The 21,418-nt window shown below is 42.5% G+C and overlaps 3 protein-coding genes across 17 annotated transcripts in view; 2 read left to right on the forward strand and 1 right to left on the reverse strand.

Moving 5' to 3' along the window:
• The window catches only part of hectd1 (HECT domain containing 1), a 31,821-nt gene extending 20,367 nt beyond the window's left edge, over positions 1-11,454 (forward strand). For 3 of the 9 annotated variants that reach the window (XM_088647642.1, XM_088647641.1, XM_088647645.1), the window contains exons 25-42: positions 715-1,554; positions 2,254-2,475; positions 2,694-2,839; positions 3,213-3,369; positions 3,671-3,893; positions 4,037-4,091; positions 4,340-4,522; positions 4,947-5,160; positions 5,534-5,619; positions 5,950-6,077; positions 6,401-6,602; positions 6,856-6,993; positions 7,177-7,784; positions 8,153-8,231; positions 8,314-8,407; positions 8,743-8,893; positions 10,025-10,169; positions 10,481-11,454. In XM_088647642.1, the coding sequence (XP_088503768.1) occupies positions 715-1,554; positions 2,254-2,475; positions 2,694-2,839; positions 3,213-3,369; positions 3,671-3,893; positions 4,037-4,091; positions 4,340-4,522; positions 4,947-5,160; positions 5,534-5,619; positions 5,950-6,077; positions 6,401-6,602; positions 6,856-6,993; positions 7,177-7,784; positions 8,153-8,231; positions 8,314-8,407; positions 8,743-8,893; positions 10,025-10,169; positions 10,481-10,618 (3,809 nt within the window). In that variant the 3' untranslated portion in view covers positions 10,619-11,454. The remainder of the gene's footprint in view (positions 1-714; positions 1,555-2,253; positions 2,476-2,693; positions 2,840-3,212; positions 3,370-3,670; positions 3,894-4,036; positions 4,092-4,339; positions 4,523-4,946; positions 5,161-5,533; positions 5,620-5,949; positions 6,078-6,400; positions 6,603-6,855; positions 6,994-7,176; positions 7,785-8,152; positions 8,232-8,313; positions 8,408-8,742; positions 8,894-10,024; positions 10,170-10,480) is intronic. The other 6 variants (XM_088647644.1, XM_088647646.1, XM_088647647.1 and 3 more) reach the window with 6 other exon arrangements.
• A 158-nt stretch (positions 11,455-11,612) lies between these two features.
• ap4s1 (adaptor related protein complex 4 subunit sigma 1) lies at positions 11,613-19,940 on the reverse strand. 4 transcript variants are annotated; one of them, XM_088647657.1, is made up of 6 exons: positions 19,512-19,940; positions 14,652-14,819; positions 14,005-14,091; positions 13,151-13,219; positions 12,804-12,815; positions 11,613-11,881 (listed from the first exon to the last, which is right to left on the reverse strand). In XM_088647657.1, exons 2-6 carry the CDS (start codon positions 14,787-14,789, stop codon positions 11,753-11,755), a joined length of 435 nt encoding a protein of 144 aa, XP_088503783.1. In that variant the 5' UTR covers positions 14,790-14,819; positions 19,512-19,940; the 3' UTR covers positions 11,613-11,752. The 4 variants fall into 4 exon arrangements, with proteins under 4 accessions (XP_088503783.1, XP_088503785.1, XP_088503781.1 ...); XM_088647659.1 differs by lacking the exon at positions 19,512-19,940 and adding an exon at positions 18,682-18,794; XM_088647655.1 differs by lacking the exon at positions 19,512-19,940 and adding an exon at positions 16,081-16,656.
• strn3 (striatin, calmodulin binding protein 3) overlaps positions 18,976-21,418 on the forward strand; it is a 29,729-nt gene continuing 27,286 nt past the window's right edge. For all 4 annotated transcript variants that reach the window (XM_088647651.1, XM_088647653.1, XM_088647652.1 and 1 more), the window contains exon 1: positions 18,976-19,287. In XM_088647651.1, the coding sequence (XP_088503777.1) occupies positions 18,976-19,287 (312 nt within the window). The remainder of the gene's footprint in view (positions 19,288-21,418) is intronic.

The following is a 21,418-nucleotide window of genomic DNA, read 5'->3' on the forward strand; positions in this document are numbered from 1 at the left end:
GCATTTTCTTCATTGCAGTTGGATCTTTGGGCAGTCACATTTTCATGTTTAAGATTTTTAATGACTTATTTCCATTAATCAGCTAAGTGCATGTTGATGTCACAATTTTGCAAGCAACAAATGGACTTGATTGCAATTTTGTTTACTTTGATGGAAATACTTCAGTTCCATTTCTTTCTGAGTGGCTTTTAGCTTGGCGTTTGCAATATTCTACTTGGCTTTTTGTCATTTTCTGTAACTCATGTTTCTATTTCATTGCTTCACCTGGACCAGACTATGCTGTGTATCAGTCTGTTGATTGAGGCACTTAATGATATTGATCATTTTATTTTAATGGCTCCATTTCCAAATTGCAGTTTTTTACTCCTTCAGAAATGTTTTAAAGAGTATAGGTGGTTGAAAATTGAATTTTCCATATCAAGGAAAAATACAGTGCTGATTTCATGTCTAAATCCCAGTCTTTTCGATGTTATTCAAGGTGTTAAGCTTGGGGCTTATATGAAAACAGCATTGCTACTCTTATAGTCTGTAAGTTTTATTAAAACATACAGGTATTAGGGAAGTGAAAGGAATTATTCTGAGGAGCATTCCCCTTATTCTAGAGGAGTGATGTGATTAGAAGTATCATGTTTGGTCCAGTGTTAAGCTGAGCTGCTGTCTGACTTGCTGCTGTCTGCTCTCTGCTGGGTCTCACAAACTCATGTCCCTTTCCAGGCTGGATTGATGTCACCTGGGATGCTGGTGGCTCAAACTCTTACCGTATGGGTGCAGAAGGAAAATTTGACCTCAAGCTTGCGCCAGGGTACGACCCTGAGTCAGCGCCGTCACCCAAACCTGTTTCATCCACTGTTTCAGGCCCAGCGCAGTCCTGGAGCAGCCTGGTGAAAAATAACTGTCCGGACAAGTCGGCCACGGCTGGGGCCAGCTCCTCTAGCAGGAAAGGAAGCAGCAGCTCTGTGTGTAGTGTGGCCAGCAGCAGTGATATCAGTCTGAGCTCAGCCAAGCTGGAACGGCGATCTGAAAGTGTACTGGAGCATGGCGCGGCCCCTAGCGCAGAAAGCCACGAGCCGATTGTGGTCCTGTCCGCGGCAGACAGCAGCCCCCATGCTGAGGGGGGGTCTGCGTCCAGCGCAAGCACCAGCACTTTGACGGCAGACACGGGGGGTGAAAACGCAGACCGAAAACTGGGCGCCGATGCCGCGGTTCGACCCACTGGAGAATCGGGAGCCATTTCTATGGGGATTGTCAGCATCAGCTCCCCAGATGTCAGTTCCGTTTCCGAGTCCTCCAGCAAGGAAGCTACGTCTCAGCGCCCGCTTTGCTCTGCGGCCAACACCAGACTGTCAGTCAGCTCACTGCTTGCTGCCGGGGCGCCAATGAGCTCTAGTGCAAGTGTACCAAACCTTTCTTCTCGAGAAGCCAGCCTGATGGAATCATTTGTCAGAAGAGCACCCAATATGTCCCGCACCAATGCCACTAATAACATGAACCTGAGCCGCAGTAGCAGCGACAACAACACTAATACTCTGGGAAGGAATGTCATGAGCACTGCCAGTGAGTACTGTTCAGCTGTGGTATTATTGTCATCTTATTTTAAGTGTATGCGTAACCCTTTTAGAAAACAACCTTTCCTGCTGGCAGTAATTTGTGGCACTGTGCCTTCACTTTAAAGCTGCCTTTTAATGTTAACACTAACCTGAGAGTAATGTTTAAGAAGTAACGCTGAATAACCACTATTGCCGCTTAAGAATAATTATTGGTTTTGTACTTTGATTTGTAACCCTTGGCTGAATATTTTTTGTGATGTTTGGGAGTAGCTTTAAAAATGCTGTTTGTAATGCAACTGTGCTTTCCTGCCTAATTAATCTAGTACTTTAACTGAACTTCAATTTTCCCTAGTGAAAAAACCTTTCTAAGTTGTTTACCATGCTTCACTGTTACCAAGTAAGATTGAAGATTCCACAGCAGGGTAGGCTATGAGGGATATTAAATCATACTCCTGTTTTCACAAATAAGTTGTTTTCTAATTAACAGTAAATACATTTTTAGATAAAGAATAAAATGAAATGCCCAGAGGCATCAAAAAGTGTCAAATGAGGCAAGTTTTTTTTCCGTGGCTGAGAAGATTTGCCTTTTGCCTAGTTTCAGCCTGAATTGCAGATTGTCGCGTTATGGCAGAACCTGCATATTTAGCACATTTTTAATACCTGCTTTTTTTTAAAAAACTAACAGCTTTTTCGGTTTTGTTTGCAGCTTCTCCTCTCATGGGTGCGCAGAGTTTTCCTAACCTCACTACCACTGGTACCACCTCAACTGTTACAATGTCAACTTCCATAGTAACCAGCAGCAATAATGTAGCCACGGCAACCACAGGTTTGTCCGTCGGCCAGTCGCTCAGTAACACTCTGACGACCAGCCTGACCTCGACTTCTAGTGAGAGCGACACAGGTCAGGAAGCTGAGTTTTCTTTATATGGTAGGCTATATCTAGGATTAAAACATTAATTCCTGTTTTTTTCCACACTATTACATTCTCCTTGCCTGATTTCTTTCCTTATTTTTGTAATTGTCGATTTTGTTGGTGTCCTGTCCTTGTCCATTCATTCACTCATGCCTGTCTTGTCAGTAATTCTTATTAACTGTGTGTGTTTTGAATCTTCCAAGTTGTAACTAAAGCTGCCTTGGCCTCTGCAGATTTCCTGGACAGCTGCCGTGCAAACACTTTACTGGCAGAGTTGGATGATGAGGAGGACTTGCCTGAGCCAGATGAGGATGACGATGAGAATGAAGATGACAATCAGGAAGACCAGGAGTATGAGGAAGTTCTGGTACGGTCCAGGGTAAACCTTGGTTTTCACATTCTTATGAATAGCGTAAAAAATGTCATTTTTGTGGTTGAATTTGGGCATTTCTTAAATGCATGTATGTAAAACGTATTTTGTTCTTCCCTTATTTTTCAGTGCACAGTGTTGCTTGACTGTAAAAGTGAAGAACGTAATTAACAGTGACTTTCCTTTATAACTGTAATGAAGTATTTTTTATTGTGCATTTATTTTAAAAATGGAACACTGACAACAAAAAATGTAACAGGATTTTGAGTGAATTGTTCTGAAAGTTGGAAGAAATCTTTTTTTTAAATTTAGAAATGGTTGTTTTCTGAATTTAGTTGCAGCCGTGACTATAAAGGTATTGCTCCAACATTGTGTTTCTAAGGAGGAAGAGGAATATGAAACCAAAGGGGGTCGCCGCAGGACCTGGGATGATGACTTTGTGTTGAAGCGTCAGTTTTCTGCATTGGTTCCGGCTTTTGATCCAAGACCAGGTCGGACAAACGTGCAGCAAACGACAGATCTGGAAATCCCACCTCCAGGTGTGCTCGATCTCCGTCTAACAAACAGCCACACATAATGAGAGAATGGTAAAAAATATTAAAACTGAGAAATTCAGGCTTTCTTGAAACTGGATCTAATCAATGTACATACATGTAAAGAAGTACAGAAGAAGTACGTAATGCGCAGATATCCGGTTTCTAAAAATCAACGTGTAGCATATGAATTTGAAGATGCTTGGTACCTAGATCAGCTTATCATAATCTTTCATGGGCGTGTTTCAGAAGTTGATTTTGTCTTTTGTGGTGCGCTTTGTCTTAACAGTTGAATTATAACTTACAGGAACTCCTCGGTCAGAGATCTTGGAGGAAGTAGAATGTGCACCGTCCCCACACTTAGCACTTATCTTGAAGGTAGCTGGTCTTGGAACCACAAGAGAAGTTGAACTACCTCTCTCAAACTACAAGTCTACTATATTCTACTATGTACAGAAGCTCCTGCAGCTTTCCTGTAACGGCAGTGTGAAATCGGATAAGCTTAGGCGTATTTGGGAGCCTACGTACACGTAAGTTTTCTTTTCCAGTTTCTTGTTTTTCTGCTGGGGATGTCATGAAACACATGTGGGGCCCACTGTGAGCTACACGCACTAAAATCATTTTCATTGTTGTTTCAAGAACGCGAGTTTAAATTTTAACATTGTGTTTGTAGGATAATGTACAGAGAAATGAAGGATTCCGACAAAGGAAAAGAAAGTGGAAAGATGGTAATTATCATTTAGTTCTTGCTTTCCAATACATTTACTCTTGGCTGTGTATTTCTGTGGCTGTTAAATGTTAATGCTCCTTTTTACATAGACAGAAACCTCACTAACCTTTAATAAGGATGTCGTTGAAGTTTATACTGATAATTGATAATTGCATGGCCCTATAGTGGTAATTTTGATGTAATGCATGTGTACTCCGTGAGACTTTACAATCAGGAAAGACCAACATTTGGTTCTTCCTGTTGTAGGGTTGCTGGTCTGTAGAGCATGTGGAACAGTACCTTGGCACTGATGAATTACCAAAGAATGACTTGATAACCTACCTGCAGAAGAATGCAGACTCAACTTTCCTTCGCCGCTGGAAATTAACCGGCACTAATAAAAGTATTAGGAAAAACAGAAATTGTTCTCAGCTCATAGCTGCATACAAGGTATACGATGGCATCTGGATATTTTTTTTCACACTTTTCTTGCTTGAATGTAGCCATGCGCTTGTTTTAGCCACTTGCAGGCAATGCTCCTGTCTATGTTAGCTTTGATGTTGTAAAGCTGGTTATGAGAGGCTTTCACGTTTAGCATTTATTAAAAGCCTGAGGGGATGTGTGTCTAAAATTCTAATAGCTAAATATTTTATTAATGGAAAACATGACTACCACTAGAGGGGGTTGATTACAATGTTAAGGATTGTTTGCAGTATTTTTTAACCGAAGTAGTAAAGAAATAAAATGCTAAATTTAATAAACGTCCAACCAAATGTTCATCCGTTAGTTAGTACTAAGTAAGCTGTGTTGAGGTGGTCATGTTTTAAAAACTGATCTGAATGTTTTAAAACTACTTGCTGTCCTTTTCTTGCAGGATTTCTCAGAGCATGGTTCCAAGTCGTCTGCACTGAGCCAAGGGTCTCTGTCATCCCTGCAGACCTGCGATATTCTGAGCTCTGCCCGTGAGCAGGCTCAGGCCAAAGCAGGAAGCGGACAGACTGCCTGTGGTGTGGAGGATGTGCTGCAGTTGCTCCGGATTCTCTATATTATTGCAGGGGATCCTTACTCGACCAGGACACTTCAAGAAGGTAGAGCAAGAAACATGGTTCAAATGAGTTGTATGTTATTTAACGGTCTTTGTATTGGAGCATACGTGCAAGTAAGCATTGCATTGCACTTGTGCATATGACCAACTAAACTGAATGAACATTAAAATGGGATTTTGATTTTAGTTAAAGGGAGAAACACCCTTATGTTTGAGCTTAATTCACAGGATTGTTGTTGACTGTTTTTGTCCAATTAGGTATTTATGAATGTGCAGATGTTTGATGACATCAATAATTTTCTCAATTTTGGACTTCATGAATGTGCTTCTTTTTATTTGTCATGTTCTAACCATTGTTTGCTACACTCTTACATGTAATTTCTTATGATGTAGTGACCATATTTTCTGTTTACCAGAACCTGATGAACAACTTCAGTTCAATGTCTCGCCTGAAGAGTTCACAAGTAAAAAAGTCACAACCAAAATTCTGCAACAGATAGAGGTATTATACTGTGCATTTCTTAATTCAGATTGTTGTGCTGTTTTTAACACCTTTTTCTTAAAAACCCTACAAACATTTTGAGAAGAGCAGTGTATTCAAACAAATGAACCACTGACGAACACTGGGAATAGAAATAACAATACCCATGGTTTGTGAAAAGGCATGACCACTTTTTTAATGAAGAATGTTGTACACTTTATTATGTTTGTCTTAGCCTGATTTATTATTTGTATACAGCAATTTATTGAAAGCTTTCAGAGTCTAGTTATTCTGTGATATCTCAGCATATTGTACAATGCATTTTTCCTAACTGTATGTGTTTAAATTTAGGAGCCCTTGGCGTTGGCTAGCGGTGCATTGCCTGACTGGTGTGAACAGTTAACCAGCAAGTGCCCATTCTTAATACCCTTTGAAACAAGACAACTGTATTTCACTTGCACAGCTTTTGGAGCCTCACGGTAAGTATAATATTTATAAAAATCAATTTTGGTAACATTGTTTAAAAGATTTGCATTTCTGTAGTGTGTGAATAAATTTAATAAAGTGCCGGAGAGTTATGTTGTGGCTTGTTAAATGTAGATTTATTGCAGGAGTACTTGAAAAGTCACTCATACGATGAGAAGCTCTTGAACGGCATTAACTTCTCAACTATCATATGCATGCAGAGCGATTATCGCCATGTACTGATGGGGGGGGGGGACCTGCATCTTTTGTGCCATGTGCTATTGAGGTCTCATCATAAATCTGAATTCATTACCATTGGCCACATGTCTTTGTGCAGGGCGATAGTGTGGCTCCAGAACAGGCGCGAGGCTACAATGGAGCGCTCCAGGCCCTCCACCACGGTGAGGAGAGACGACCCTGGGGAATTCAGAGTGGGCCGGCTGAAGCACGAGAGGGTGAAGGTCCCCAGGGGAGACAGCATGATGGAGTGGGCAGAAAATGTCATGCAAATTCATGCTGACAGGAAGTCTGTTTTAGAGGTAAATAAGCTACTGAGTTGATCCGATCTTGATTTAAAGGGCTAGACATCCTTTTAAAAAGTCACACGTTGCATCACGAGAGGAAGGGTGATTTTTATTTTCCATGCCGTAGTTTTATTCAGATTTCATCGTTGTTTTACTGAAACCTTTGTGATTTTTGTTTTTTTTCTGGCACTCTGTTATGTGGGTAAAGAGGACTTGAGAATTAATGTTTAATGAGAAATCTGTGTTTTCTCAAATAATTCCTCCCCAGGTGGAATTTCTGGGTGAAGAAGGAACAGGATTGGGACCTACGTTAGAGTTTTATGCTCTGGTAGCAGCAGAGTTTCAGAGGAAATCTCTGGGAGTCTGGCTTTGTGATGACGATTTCCCAGACGACGAATCTCGCCAGGTAAGTTATCCCAAGAAAAAATTGTGTACTGGTTTTGTTTTGTTGTCTTGTGGTTGAGGGATGCTGAGAATGTTTCCATTGATTTTTTTTGTTTTTGTTTTAAATCCGACTTTTGATTTAACCATTTTCTTTGTAAATCTTCAATATAATCTTGAACTAAACTTACCCTTATTGATATTTCAGGTTGATCTTGGAGGTGGACTTAAACCCCCCGGATATTATGTCCAGAGATCCTGTGGACTTTTCCCTGCCCCTTTCCCCCAGGATAGTGACGAACTGGACAGAATTAGCAAACTCTTCCTCTTCTTGGGTGTATTTTTGGCCAAGTGCATACAGGATAACCGATTGGTGGACTTGCCAATTTCCAAGCCTTTCTTCAAGTTAATGTGCATGGGAGACATTAAAAGCAATATGAGCAAACTGCTGTATGAGTCCCGGGGTGATGTGGACTTGCACTTTTCTGAAATCCAGTCCGAAGCATCTACAGAGGAAGGTCATGACACCTATTCCGTAGGAAGCTTTGATGAAGACTCCAAATCGGAGTTTATTCTTGACCCGCCAAAACCCAAACCACCTGCTTGGTACCATGGCATTCTGACCTGGGAGGACTTTGAGCTGGTGAACCCCCACAGGGCTAAATTCCTGAAGGAAGTAAAAGAACTTGCTGTAATGCGCCGCCAGATACTGACTAACAAGAGCCTCACTGAGGATGAGAAGAACACCAGGCTGCAGGACCTCATGCTGAAGAACCCGTCCGGCTCGGGGCCAGCTCTGAGCATTGAAGATCTGGGGTGAGACGGGCTTGTCTGTGTAATGCCAAATGAAATGTGGAAGAATAGCCCTAGTCTATGTATTTCATTTATCAGCTAAAAGGTTATTTTTTAAAAGCAGCCTCGTGACCCATGCAGCCTTTCCACATTCCAGAGTGTTGTGTAGCACATTTCAGATGTGTTTGGGAAATGATTGTGTATCAAGATTTTTGTTAACTTGGATGGTAAAATTAAAGTGCATTATTTGCTGTAACTGCATGGCAGTCATTCTCCATCTTATTAGCCTCTTATTAGTTTATTAGTTGTTCTTATTTAAGAAAGGATCGCAAGGGGTAGTGGTATGAGCTACTCCTTTGAAAAAGTCAAACATGGCTTCTTTTCTCACTCAGATTGAACTTCCAGTTTTGCCCTTCATCTAAAGTGCATGGATTCACAGCTGTGGATCTGAAACCCAACGGAGAAGATGAGGTACATATATTCAGTAAAATACTTAAAAGTGAGGTTGAATGCATATGGCTTCTTAGAGTAACTTGCTTTGTTTTTCCTTTAGATGGTGACAATTGACAATGCAGAAGAATATGTAGAACTCATGTTTGACTTCTGTATGCATACCGGAATTCAGAAACAAATGGAGTCTTTTAGAGGTATCCTTGTCTTTAAAATTTATATTATTGAGTGCTTCCTGTTTTCTTCCAGTCTGTCCCAATCAGTTTAATAAAGCAAAAACAAAAGTTTTTTTAACATTTCCTTTTTAATCATTAACTGTACAGATCAAGGTACAGGTCATTACATTGTTTTAGAATTATCCGAAGAGTAATTATGGATGGTGTAATGTTTTTTTAAAGAAGTGAGTCAGTTTTTTCCGTAAGATTATAAGAGATAACATATCATGCAATTAAACTGTTTAGATCAAGACCCATTTAAAAAAATAGGATTCTTACTGAGTTTTGTTATAGAACGTTTTTCTTGTTTCTCCAAGATGGCTTCAACAGAGTTTTCCCCATGGAGAAGCTGAGCTCCTTCAGCCATGAAGAGGTGCAGATGATTCTGTGTGGGAACCAGTCCCCTTCATGGACAGCTGAGGACATTATTAACTATACTGAACCCAAGCTGGGATACACCCGAGACAGGTTTGTCATTTCCAGCATGCAGATTGAGGTTTTTGAAATACACGCATGACCCAGTAATGTGATTGCATTGTTGGGGTGCTTTAAGGATGTTAGTGGGATGACATCAGTTTTGTTCCAGATTATGTACTATAGAGTGGTGCTGTAAATGTTAACAAACATAAAAATAAAGTGCAAAGAGATTTTCAGACTAACAGGAGTAGAATACAGTCTCCTTGCTAAGCAGATGCGACCCTTGTTAGTAGCCCAAGGGTCAGTTTCAAAATGTTCTCAGTTTCTGGTGTGTCTTTGCATTTTCCACTATTTCCCACAGTACCCTTTGGTTTTTGTTTCACTGTTGATTCTGAATAAGACCACAGTGTTAATCTTTGAAAGTTTTGGGTCCATGACTCGGGCCCTCTTGTAGAGTTCTCTGTTTAAGAGTAATATGTGCAGCTCTTTTTATCCTATCAGTACAAGGGATTCTTTTATGCCTGGTTAGTGTATTTTTCTTTCTGGGACATATTTTAGAGACCGACAGCATTTTTGCAATTTGGTGACCAAACTGTACATTCTGTTATAAACATGGTATTAAAATTGCATTGTGCAAGTTGAATATCTCTTAATTTAAATTTTATAGTTTTAACGGTGCTCCAGAAGAAATGCACTACTCCATGAATGCCTGTTTTTACGAGAATTTTGGATGCTGATTAAGTGTTTCTGTCACCACTGTGATGGATTATTCGTGACAACTCGAATTATGTTGTATAAGCACTAAATCATATCTTTAAGTTAACTTGTTGCGTGTCAATCTTGTTCAAGGAAACAGAAATTAGCCAATATGCTCCAAAAGGCATATTTATAAAAAGTCTTCTGAGATTAATAAACCATATCATAAGATGTATCCATGATGTAATTTTAGATTTTGTAGGTACAACAGGCGCTTGTCTCCAAGTTAAAGCAACAAATCCTAATTCAATCCATGTTGACTGGACCCTGGAATCTGATTGTTTTCGGTAACCTTACATGTAATAGAAGGCCTATTGCTCTGTAACTGGTTCAGTTTTGTCACAGATTATTCGCAGTTTTCAGTTTCTAATGTTAGGGTGTATGAAGATGAACAATGAATGCATGTTGTGACTTGTGTTTTCACAGTCCTGGATTTCTGAGATTTGTACGAGTCCTCTGCGGCATGTCCTCAGATGAAAGAAAAGCATTCCTACAGTTCACAACAGGATGCTCAACTCTTCCCCCGGGTGGCTTAGCTAACCTTCATCCCCGACTAACCATCGTGCGCAAGGTACACCCATTCTGGAAATCTGAGTTTGTGAGCTATAACCTTAGTAACTAAAGGCTTACCTGTAAAATGTTTTAAATGCATTAAATATTATACTACAAAACATGGAATGTATTATTTGAAAAGATGTTGTGACAGATTATTGGTTGTCTGCTACTTTGTATGTAGTATAGAACATAACCCACAAGGTAAATTTAACAAGTTACATTTCTACTTTTAGAAGACTTTATAATCTAAAGACTTTCCTTTCATTTTTGCCAAGCAGCCTGACATCTACTTATTCTTATACTTTTTTTATATATTTCACTTTCTAGGTTGATGCAACAGATGCAAGCTATCCATCAGTTAACACATGTGTGCACTACCTGAAGCTTCCTGAGTATTCCTCAGAGGAGATCATGAGAGAGCGCTTGCTGGCTGCTACCATGGAGAAAGGCTTTCATCTTAATTGAGCAGTCTGCATCCCCAGTTGATAAAACAGAACTTGATACTGAAGAAGCCTGTCGTGTTTGTTACAAAAAAAATCCCTAGCTGTGCTCTGATGAGACTTCCTTTTTTCCCAAAGCTTTAGGAAAAAAGTAATGTATTAACTCTACTAGCTGCTGCTGAACATGCAGGAAATATTCCTGTACCCTACTCGGCCAGCAAATTATGGCACAGAGCACTGTGTGCTGCTTCAAGGGCTTGTGAGACTGGAATCCAGGGCAGTTTGTTTGTGTTTTCATTGTTTACCATTTCATTTCCAACTGAACATGTGTGTGAAGTTTCATGTAATTCTGTGCACCAGTTATCTGGGTACACTACATTTATCATAAATTGGTCCTTCTGTCTGCTGTCCTCTCCCATTTTGCTGGCCTTAGGCAAAGTGGTGAAAAGCCTGCTTTGATAGATTTGTAACTAGAGTGTATGGGCCTTTCTTGAACAGGTTTTAATTTTTACTAGTGCCTGCACCATTTGAGTATTAGTTTCTTTTCTTCCTTGCTCATCTTAAGTATACAATCATGCACATGCTTTTGTTCTTCTTTTTGCTTTGGTTACCGTGTGTTTTGACTCTTTAATGCCCTGCTACGAAGATCAAATCCCTGAGTGCATTTGTGTAATTTTACTATAAAGCTATAGGAAAAAAACACTGGTTCTAGGTGCAAGGCACATTTAAAGCAAGCTAAGCTTTCCCTTGTATTTTCTTTGTATATTATAAACATTTATTTAACTCGAGTTGCAGTTTGAAGTAAACTATTTTCAAAGGTGTATGCTCCAAAAATAATCATTAAAATGTTTGCAAAGTATAGCTGCTGTTGTATTGTTTTACTTGTAATTTAGGGGATAAATGTGAACCTTCCACACTGTCAACAGTTTAAGCTGCTTGTCTCAAAATGCAATAAATATGAAGAAACAAAAAAACATGGCAATCTTTAACTTTTAGTTATCTAATGCATCAGACAAGTGTTATTAATGAAATTGTGAGATTTATTCTGTTATTAAGTACAAGGTAATTCCATACTGCTTTGGACCCATCATGAAATGCTGATTTCTTAGTCTCTTCAATCCCCATATGAAATTTAAGAGTCCTGGCTTCAGTTGTTCCCTTAGCTTTCTGCCATTTTGTCAAGGGCTAGTAAAGGGGCCAGGATCCTGTTTTTATTCGTTTCCACAATGCGTCCATTCAGTATAATTTCATCCAAAATGATGTGCACTTTCTCCAGGTTAAACATTATCTGAGGGTGTAAGAGTTAAAGACATTTTCTCTTGAGTTCAAATGCTTCAGTCATTCAATCATTTAATTCATGAAACTGTTATAGAAAGAAAAGTTATTAACTCTAGGTCTGCAAATATTGAATACCTCTTTTTGTTAACAGTAGCATTCATAACTGTCCAGTAGGTGGAGCTCTCTTAGTGTGAGGCTGCCCAGTGATGTATGCAGCACAACTCTAAAACAGTCAGCACACCTCTGTGCCAATAACATCAGGAGACTGATATCATTGAGCACTCACTTGGGCACATTAACGCAAATTGGAATAGGCCAGCTTAAGTCTGTTAAACATCTAGACCGCTGTAAATTACTGTACGCTCAATAGAGAGGACAGCTCGAGGCCACACAGCAGCCCCTGCTGGCCGTGTGAGGCGTGACTAGTGCAGGGAGAGGAAGTGCTCAAACCCAATCCATGGCCAACACCAGCTGGGTGAAACTGGCCACCTTACTATCTGGAACTGGAGCGCCTGAACTTGCAAACTGCAGTAGATTACACAAAGCAGTGTATGATGGGCAAACCCTTTTCTTTCGACAGTTCTTTTAAATGCCTTGTTCATGTCGGTCTTTCTTCTTGATGGGACAAACCAGTTATAGTTTCCTTTTCTCTGAACGAAGTTAGAAGCTTGTAAAGGACCTCGTGTGTTTGATAAACGTCCAGATAGTCAGGCATGTGGTCTTGGCAAGGGACATTCATCATTAGCTAGAGGGACTATAATTGGAAAATGTATTCAAAAGATATTTCACAGTACAGGTAGGAATACAATTGAAAAGCACTTAAAACAGTCCTGAATCAAGAACCTCCGTTTAAGCAACTAACCAAAAATGCACTGTTTTCAATTGAAAGCCTGTAACAAAAGTTAAAGCTAGAAGAGTTATAAAAAGGATACATCCAGCTCACTCTGTAGGGGAAAAATAATATTTACATATAACATTCTTTGAAACCTCAAACGTTCAGTACTCCATTACAAGTTACACATCATCAGTCTATAATGGCTTCAACGTCATGAAGTGTAACAAACATTGCACCCACACATTAACATTTAAATGTAAAACATTTAAATTCCAATAACATTTATTTTGCATGAGTGTAGTTCCTGGTGTAAAAAAAAATATTTTTGAACAAAAAGGTAATTTTCCCTGAAATGATAAAACACAGATGTGACCATTTTTAACCTGCAGCTCTGTAGCTTTAAAAAAACACTGAGCCATGAGAGAAGAAATGAATGATGCTTACCACTCTGCTGAAATACTTGTCAAGCACTTCCACAAAATTCTGTATAAGCTCGTAGACTGCCAGCTCGTTCTGGAAAAAAAACCCCAGCTTTGCTGTTTATGAGAGGAATTTCTGGTTTTGTGGGGGTGACTAAATAGTTAATTGTATTTATACAGTGATTCCACTTTCCCTTAGTCTGACAGCTCACATCACAATGGTACTCAAAGACACCTATATTGGTAGAGTGTAGCATCCACACTGTCTTATGCACGATCTCTCAAGAAGTGTAAACTTGATTCTGCAAGGCACAACATTCCTCAGTGTTAGACAAAAGTCCATAGAACTGACCCACTTAACACCTGATCACAGTGTATCCATCCTTGCATTTTCTAACTACTTCTACCCATTTAGGGTCACTGGGAGCCGGAGCCTATCCAGGCAGGCTACGGGTGCAAGGCAGGATACACACTGGACAGAGGGCCAGTTTATTGCTGGGCATACATCCACAACTAGGAACACTTTTTCCCAGAAGCCAATTAAGCTCCCAGCATGCTTTTGGACTGTGGGAGGAAACCGGAGCACCCAGAAGAAACCCATATGAACACGCAGATAGCACCCCAGGTCCAGAATTGAATTCAGGGCCCAGTGCTGTGACAATGCTATCCACTGCACCATTGTGCTGCACTCACTGGGTATCATTTTTAAAAAAAATATATGTACCCTGAATTTGAGAGGCAGGATGCAGAGGTCTGAAAAATAACTAAATGTATTGGAAAACCTATTACAAGGTGCTGTAATAGAAACTTATAGCTGGACCATAATATTCAGTGCTGTGTGTGTTCATAAAAGGAAACATACAAAACACACTAGCTTACCTCAGTGTCGTCCACCCCAACCACGATGAAAAGTGCTGCATACTGTCGATAAATGAGCTTGAAGTCTTTATATTCAACAAAGGAACACTGAAAAAACAGTACACCTCATTAGAATCTACACTTACTGTACTACAGCTTCTTCTTTATAGAGTCAGTCCATACCTGTCTCCAATACGCATACAATTCCACAGTCACAGGCTAGTTAAAATGAATCACATGACTTTACGCTTCCCAACAGTACAATAATAAAGAAAATATAAAATGACAGAATGAAAGGTATTTCATTGGTTTCTAGGTAAGTATTATTTCATGTGGAACTGGGGTAGTTTAAGACCCAGTAGCACTTCAGCTGTCAATGGTAAAAAATGGCCCTTTCAATTTTTTTCCCTGAAAATAGTTAATAAAACAGACAAACATAAGACCTATTTTTGCACTAGTAACAATAACATCCATAACAACAGCTTTACTTCTGTATTCAGCCTGCCAGGCGAAAGTGGCATTATTGTTAAGATATGGGACTTAGCCAGTGTTAGCACTCTCATCGCCCTGATTATCTTTCAATAACAATACAGTTCAGTAGAATTCGACTGGGGTTTCTGGATAAATACGCCATGATGATTCCCAAAAATCAGTTCCATATTGTATACCTCCTCTTTTCTCCGGGACAGGCAGTTTTTAATGACTTCAGCTTCCAAATACATCCGCTTCTGAATATCCAGGTGCTCGTAGTACTTGGACAGGCGTGTCTGACCCTGCTTGTTGACCATCAGGAAAAACTTGATCATGTTTTTCTGGAGGCTCCTGCGGCTTTCTCTCTGAAGAGCAATAAGTCTAAATAAATATTGAGCTTTCAAAAGCAAAAGCAGATGGAAGCTGCAGGGAAGCTGCAACAGCATGTGAACAATATAAACTGTGGCTTAGTGGTCTAATTTGAGCCGTTTTAATACACCTTAGCTGCATGAGAAAAAAGAGGCTGTGAGGTGTTCTATTACATATTCTATGAAAAATGCAAAACAAATAATCAAGCACACAAAAAGACATGGTACATATGGGAAACTGAAGTTGGGAGAGCAGGAACAAAGTTTTCCTTTCCTTTGGGCTCCCTTCTAACACGAGCCATAACTGTTCCCTGCAGTGCAGAGAGGCTCAGACTCCAAACTGGAGCCCAATGAAGTCCAGCAGTTTCTTTTCTTGATCCAATTTTGAAATCAGAACCCGCTTGTATTTTCTTAGCTAATGGTAATGAAATCATGCACGAAAATTTGCATTCGGTGAAACAAGGAAAAATACCTTAGAAACTCTATCACAGGAAGGGTAATTGGGGTATCTAATATGACAGAAGGATGCAGAGAGGGATAGGTGTGATGTGATATCCAGCTCAGTGTACAATGCGGATAGTGTATAGGTAGTGTGGAAACAAGGCGCAGTGTCTGATTCTTCAACCTGAACAGCAAGATGGGAATATCTCCTACATCTCAGATCTCTTACAAAGCACAACCAAATCTGTTTACACATTTTTTTTGTCCCTCCTTGTCTCTGGGGCACTCTGAAATGACAAGTGTGCTGTATATATTAGCAAGGAGAATGTGTTCTTTGCCAATGAGCCACAAAGGTACAGCCCCAAATAACCCTTTTACTTGCATACAGTCACGTCAAACCCCCAAACAAAACAACTTAGACACTCCAAGGAAAGCATGGAGCTAAATGGCTGACGCTAAATTTACCCTAAATAGATATACGAGGAGTAGCACAGTGGTAAGCATTGCTGCCTCACAGAGCCGGGGCCGAAGTTCAATTCCCAGGGTGCTGTCGGCATGGAGTTTGTATGTTCTCCATGCGTTTGCATGGGTTTCCTCCTACAGTCAAAAGCATACTGGTAGGCTAAATGGCTTCTGGGAAAACTGGCCCCAAGTGCGAGTGTGTGCGTGTCTGTGTGTGTGTCTGTGAGGGCCCTGCAATGTCCCGGAGTCCCTCCCTCGCGTTCACTGCTTCCTGGGACACGATCCCACTCCCAGCAACCCCGAACTGGAAGAAGCGGTTAGGAAATGGACAGGCAGATCTTTCCATGTGTCTTACTGGTGTATGAAAGTTTCTCCTCTCAGCTGCAACACTTAAAAGATGACTGATCAAGATGATGGTGTGCACAGACGCAGTGGCTGTTCTGGGTCTGGAAAAAATGCTCTGTGGACCAGGAGGAACGATATTTTGTAACACTGTATACTTGCAGATGACTGGAATGACAAATAAACATGAACTTGAACTTGAAAATCTACAACAGGACTGCTCCAGGGGTGGTGTATAAATGGCTGACCCTGTGCTCTGACCCCAAGCTTCTATCCCTGCCTGTGTGTCCGTGTGTCTCATAGAGAGCAAGTTGGGGTATGCGAAAAGACAAATTCCTAACGCAAGAAATTGGATATGGCCGATAAAGTGATCTTATCTTATGTGCTCACAAGTGCCTCAAGCAGAGGAAAAAGCGCCGCTGTCGTGACGCATGTGCAGCGCTCGTCACTTGTGCAGGAGCGCTGTGCAACTGTCGCAATATCCTGGCAGATCACCGACAATTCCGGGGCAGGGTTGGGGGAAAGGCAGCAGACAGGACGTCCTGCCTCACGTCAGCGGCAGGTCTGCACTCTGGACGCTGGGCTGTGCCCTTTGGCCTCCCCCCGTCCCCGTGCGTCCTTTTTAAAGGCACTGCTCTAAAAAAGAGCACAGACAGAACCAAAGCCCCAGGGAACGTAGAGAACAGAAACAAATACGTCATTCCTTAAGGCCACGACAGAGGAGCGAAGAATTCCACTTTTGTTCCTAAAGCAGGTTAGCAGAAGCCACTGCGGGAACGCCATCTACACTCCCTTCAGATTCACATTTGGAGCAGAAGACCAGCTCTGGCCAGCCACAACTCATATGTACTGTACTGCAGGCAGGAGCAGTTAACAACATGACAGGCCAGTCCACACCTCAGCGCAGTGAAATACTCTGTGGACACTATGTGCATGATCTTTTTGTAACATGCACATTACATCTAAACGTTTTGGCTGAGGACGCGTCCGACCACATGACTGCCGCACACCATTAACCTAAGAAAACAAACCTGTTATCTTTTCCCATGGGAGTGGCCGGTGATTAAACAGCTGTATCTGTGCAGTATTAATATTTATGTTGATAGAAAATATATACGTTTTAAACTATAACAGCAGAAATTCTCAGAATTGCTACTGAAGTGGCATCCTGCGTTGTTTGCTTGAATTCAGGCAAGGATCCTGGTTCAATTGCCAGAAAAACAGTAAATTCTGCATGTTTACACAAGCATTAATTATTACTAATATACCAGACAGCCAGGGGACATTGAACGAATGAATGTGTTCAAATTCAGTGTCGCATCATGCCACTGGGGATGGTCAACTCCAGCCTACTGTGTAAAAAATAAATCATTCTGTAGTCTGTGATAGCAGCTTCTCATCTCTGGTGGAACATTTACAGTATGTACCTATCAATTACTGGATATTCTGTTCCTATTAAATTTCAACAATTTTCAAGAACACAAGGACAAATTGTGTCACACTGTCATTTTTTTAGATTGAAATTCAAAAAACTAATGCACAAAGTTCACTGGCTAATGTAACTTATAAAAAAATTAAAATATATTTTAACAATCCACACTTCTGTGGCATTACAGGTCTTGTGGCGTTGGATTTGATTGCAGATTGGGGTATGCTGTGTGTGGAGTTTGCATGTACTCTGTGTTCATATCATCCAGTTTATCCCAAAGCACAAGTTCACAGTGACACTGCACTTGACTAAGAAATAACGGAACATGCTTGAATGGACACCTGATCTCCCTTTCCATTTACTGTACTTCCCTGTTTATCTCCATAACGTTTGTATCAATACGAGCTATTAAAAATGCAATAAGAGAAGCCCAGATTTGTTTCACTAGGCGACCTCATAACTTCACTGGATATCACATCAACCTCGATTCTCGGCTCAGACAGAACAGCGAAGTGCCAGCTACTGTTCACCGAGTCTACTTATTACAGCATGCTCGAAGTATAATCCCCCTAGATACACTCCTGGATTTCGGAGTATTCTACAAATGTTTCAGAATATCGGGATTGTGCCCCCTGTACATCCAGCTGTTGTACCATGCGCTTTTGTTCTCCGTCGCAATGAGCGAGATGACGATTTTGTCAAGGTGCGGACTGACACCTCCCAGCAGCCCGAAAACCGCTCCGGTGCGACCAATTTCTCACACAATGACAGGCGCAGGAACGCAAAATATAAAACACGGAGCTCCCACGTTTTATTTCACCCCATATAAGGTCACGTTTTCATTTTGTGTGTGTGTGTGTAGAAAATCCACGCGAGAAACGAAAACCGACGCGGACGTTGCCAACTCTGTCTACGGACGACCTGTGCGTGCAACGGAGCCTTTATTTCTTTCTTTCTTCCGTGCACATTGTTGGACTCTCTGTCAGCACCGGCCAACATAACGCTTGAGCTCTCCCACGTTTTACGAGGTGCCTGGGAACGGCCAAACCGCCCCCCCAGCCCGGCCACCATGTAAGACGTCACGCATGCCCGGTGCCTGCCAGGTCTGTATTTGGATATAAATGAGGAAAAAAAACCGCCTGGTGAGTGTGTCCCGGCATGCAGCGCGGGCCCATTCTCCCTCACCCCCGCAGTGAGGAGACAGGCTCACATCCAGGGACTGTAATGGCGGCCGGCAGCTCGTTGCTTCTCTGACACACAACCCAAACACCACCTCACAACAGGCACCTCCGCGACCCCAGCTGGGGGGGGGGCGGCGGAAAGGGCGCTTGCGAATTGCACACGGCGGCGGGGCACTCGTTTGCGGGCAAGCACAAAGAGAGAGAGAGAGAGAGAGCGAGAAGAGCGAAGGGACCTGTGCGGCATTAGCTGTCGCTGGGGCAAATTTTTTTTCTTCTTCCCTTTTTTTTTTTAAAAAAAATGGATGAACACCCGGGAGGAGGTGGAAGTGGCGGAGGAGGAGTAGGAATGGCCGCGCCGAGGCAACAGCAGCTCCAACAACAACAACAGCAGCAGCAGCAGCAGCAGCCGGGGAATAATAATAACAACATGAATCCCCAGTCCGGGGGAGGAGGGGGTGCCTTGGTGGTCCAGCAGCAGCCGCAGCAGCAGGACGAGATGCCTCGGCCCCAGCAGTACACTATCCCGGGGATCCTGCACTACATCCAACACGAGTGGGCCCGGTTCGAGATGGAGAGGGCGCACTGGGAGGTGGAGAGGGCCGAACTCCAGGTATCGGATCACGGCACTTTCGCAGTATTTCGCCTCGCCGATAGCTAGAGGCAGTCGGGGCTGAGCACGCCCCTTGCTACAGAAAAGGCAACGCACGGCCACGACTGCCCGAAAATAATATTTCGGAAGTGGAGCGGCGGAGCCGAAGCAAAAGGAAAAAAAATAAAAGAACCCCCCCCACACACACACACGATCTGCGTGGTTTTTTGAATTTTTTTTTTTACCTGCTTGCTCTGGAGTGAAGGTCGGTCTGGGGGCTCGTTGGGGTTTCCCTTAGCTCTACACCAGGAGAGGGGGGGGGGAATTAAAACAGGAAAACCGAGCGAACCAGTAACTCGCGTATAGAGGGATCCTCTAGGCGGCCATTTTGGTTGTGCCAATATGGCGTCAGGCGGAGGGCCGCTTTCTGTTACAGTACTGCGCGGTGCAGAACCGACGCAGCAGGCCGGCAGCTCGGCCCCCTCCGTACACGAGCAGGGCTCGGGCCCTGGGCTTTGCAGGAAAGCCCGGGGGGGAGGGGGGGGGGGTCTCTCTGGGGGGTGTCTTAATTGCTGCAGCGTGTGCGCTGGCCAGGCAAAGGCGAGCTGCAGCCTGGCGCCCGGCTCCTAGTGCTCTGCGCTGCTTGGACGAGTTCACCCACTCCCATCTCGACGTGAGCTCCGCGTCCCCCCCTTTCACGGATTCACCGGAGGGGAAGCGGCTTCACTCCTGTCGGCGGGGTGGAGGTGGTGCGACAACAACAGCGGTCACGATCGTTGATCACGGCCGTGGCTTGTGAAGTCGGTGATTGTTGTGTGATAGTGGAGCGCGTCACCCGACGACTTCTTGAGCACCGTGCATTGAACCAACAGGCGCCCCCAAAGCCCCGTTAATTTAGAATCGCCCCCCGAATTAACCGTGTTTTGTTGTTGTTGTTGTTGTTTTTTAAATGACACAAAGGGTTGCCACGAATCGCCAGGGACGCAGACGCGGGGACGTGTCCGTGTCTCGCAACACCCGCTTGATTTAGATTCGGGTGGACGCGCTTTGTGCAGCCGGCCGGACTGGGGGAGGAGGGTGGCGGCGGCGGCGGCGGCTTGTGTGTTAGTCACAAGAGCGGAGACGAAACAGTGTGAAAGTGCATGGCTTCGTAACGTCCCCATCACATGCCCTCGATTACTACTCGGGTTAAAAATAGAGCCCCCCCCCCCCCCCAACTTCCTAGTGCCAGCCGGGCAGTGAGGTGTGAGGGCCTGTCTGTGCAAAAGCCCGTGTGTTGCGCGTGTGATATAGGTCAATAGCTGCTGTTCTGCATTTGGCTTTTTTTGACAGCTGCGTGCCTCTCTGTTATACAACGGGTGGGCAGAAGCTTGCCGGTTTACCCTACCGGACACTTGCAATCCATCTACCGCTTTTAATTCAAGTTCCTGTTTTGTTAGTATTACTTAAATGTTTTTTTTTTTAATCTGCATCATGTTTATTACGCTCTAGATTGAAACGGTTTTTGATTATTCAGTGGTGGCCTCTTGGTCATTCATGATGTCTCTGACATCCCCAGCGAGTGCGGGATCAGAGTTGGTTCTGATGACATCACTTGTCGGGAAGCCTGGGAACTTTCCCAGAATTGTGCTAATGTGTTGTGTGAAAACTGTGGAAAGATTCATCTAGTGATTCATCATCATGCTCTTATTGCAGGTTACTACTGTGTCTTGAACTAAGGAGCTATTTGAAATTAAGATTCAGCTGTGTGTGTAGCCTTAGTCTCTCTTGTTATGCTGAGGGAATCTGAACATAATTTCACATTTTCCTACGGAGACCTAGACAGACTCAGCTGTATTTGCATACAAAATATTGCTTGAAAGTTTTGTCATGTGCATGTATATTTTAGAATGGTAACTATATGAAAATTGTCAGATTTACTAAGGACAGATACTGAAGTTATGAAATTTCTTTATGGATTATTGCAGTGTTAAAAGATACACTTTAAAGCCATTCAGAAGTGTTAAAATCTGTGGATAGAAATTCTTGGCCTTTTAATCACTTGCTGTGTTCCTGTCAAAATGATAAAGAACTCTACGGGTCTATAATGCCTATAGCTACCTTCTGAGAACACCATTTGGCACTAACTGCAGATTTTGTGAAGGTTTACATT

Source organism: Lepisosteus platostomus, chromosome 10, assembly GCF_059453375.1.
Source record: "Lepisosteus platostomus isolate fLepPlt1 chromosome 10, fLepPlt1.hap1, whole genome shotgun sequence".
Lineage (NCBI taxonomy): Eukaryota > Metazoa > Chordata > Actinopteri > Semionotiformes > Lepisosteidae > Lepisosteus > Lepisosteus platostomus.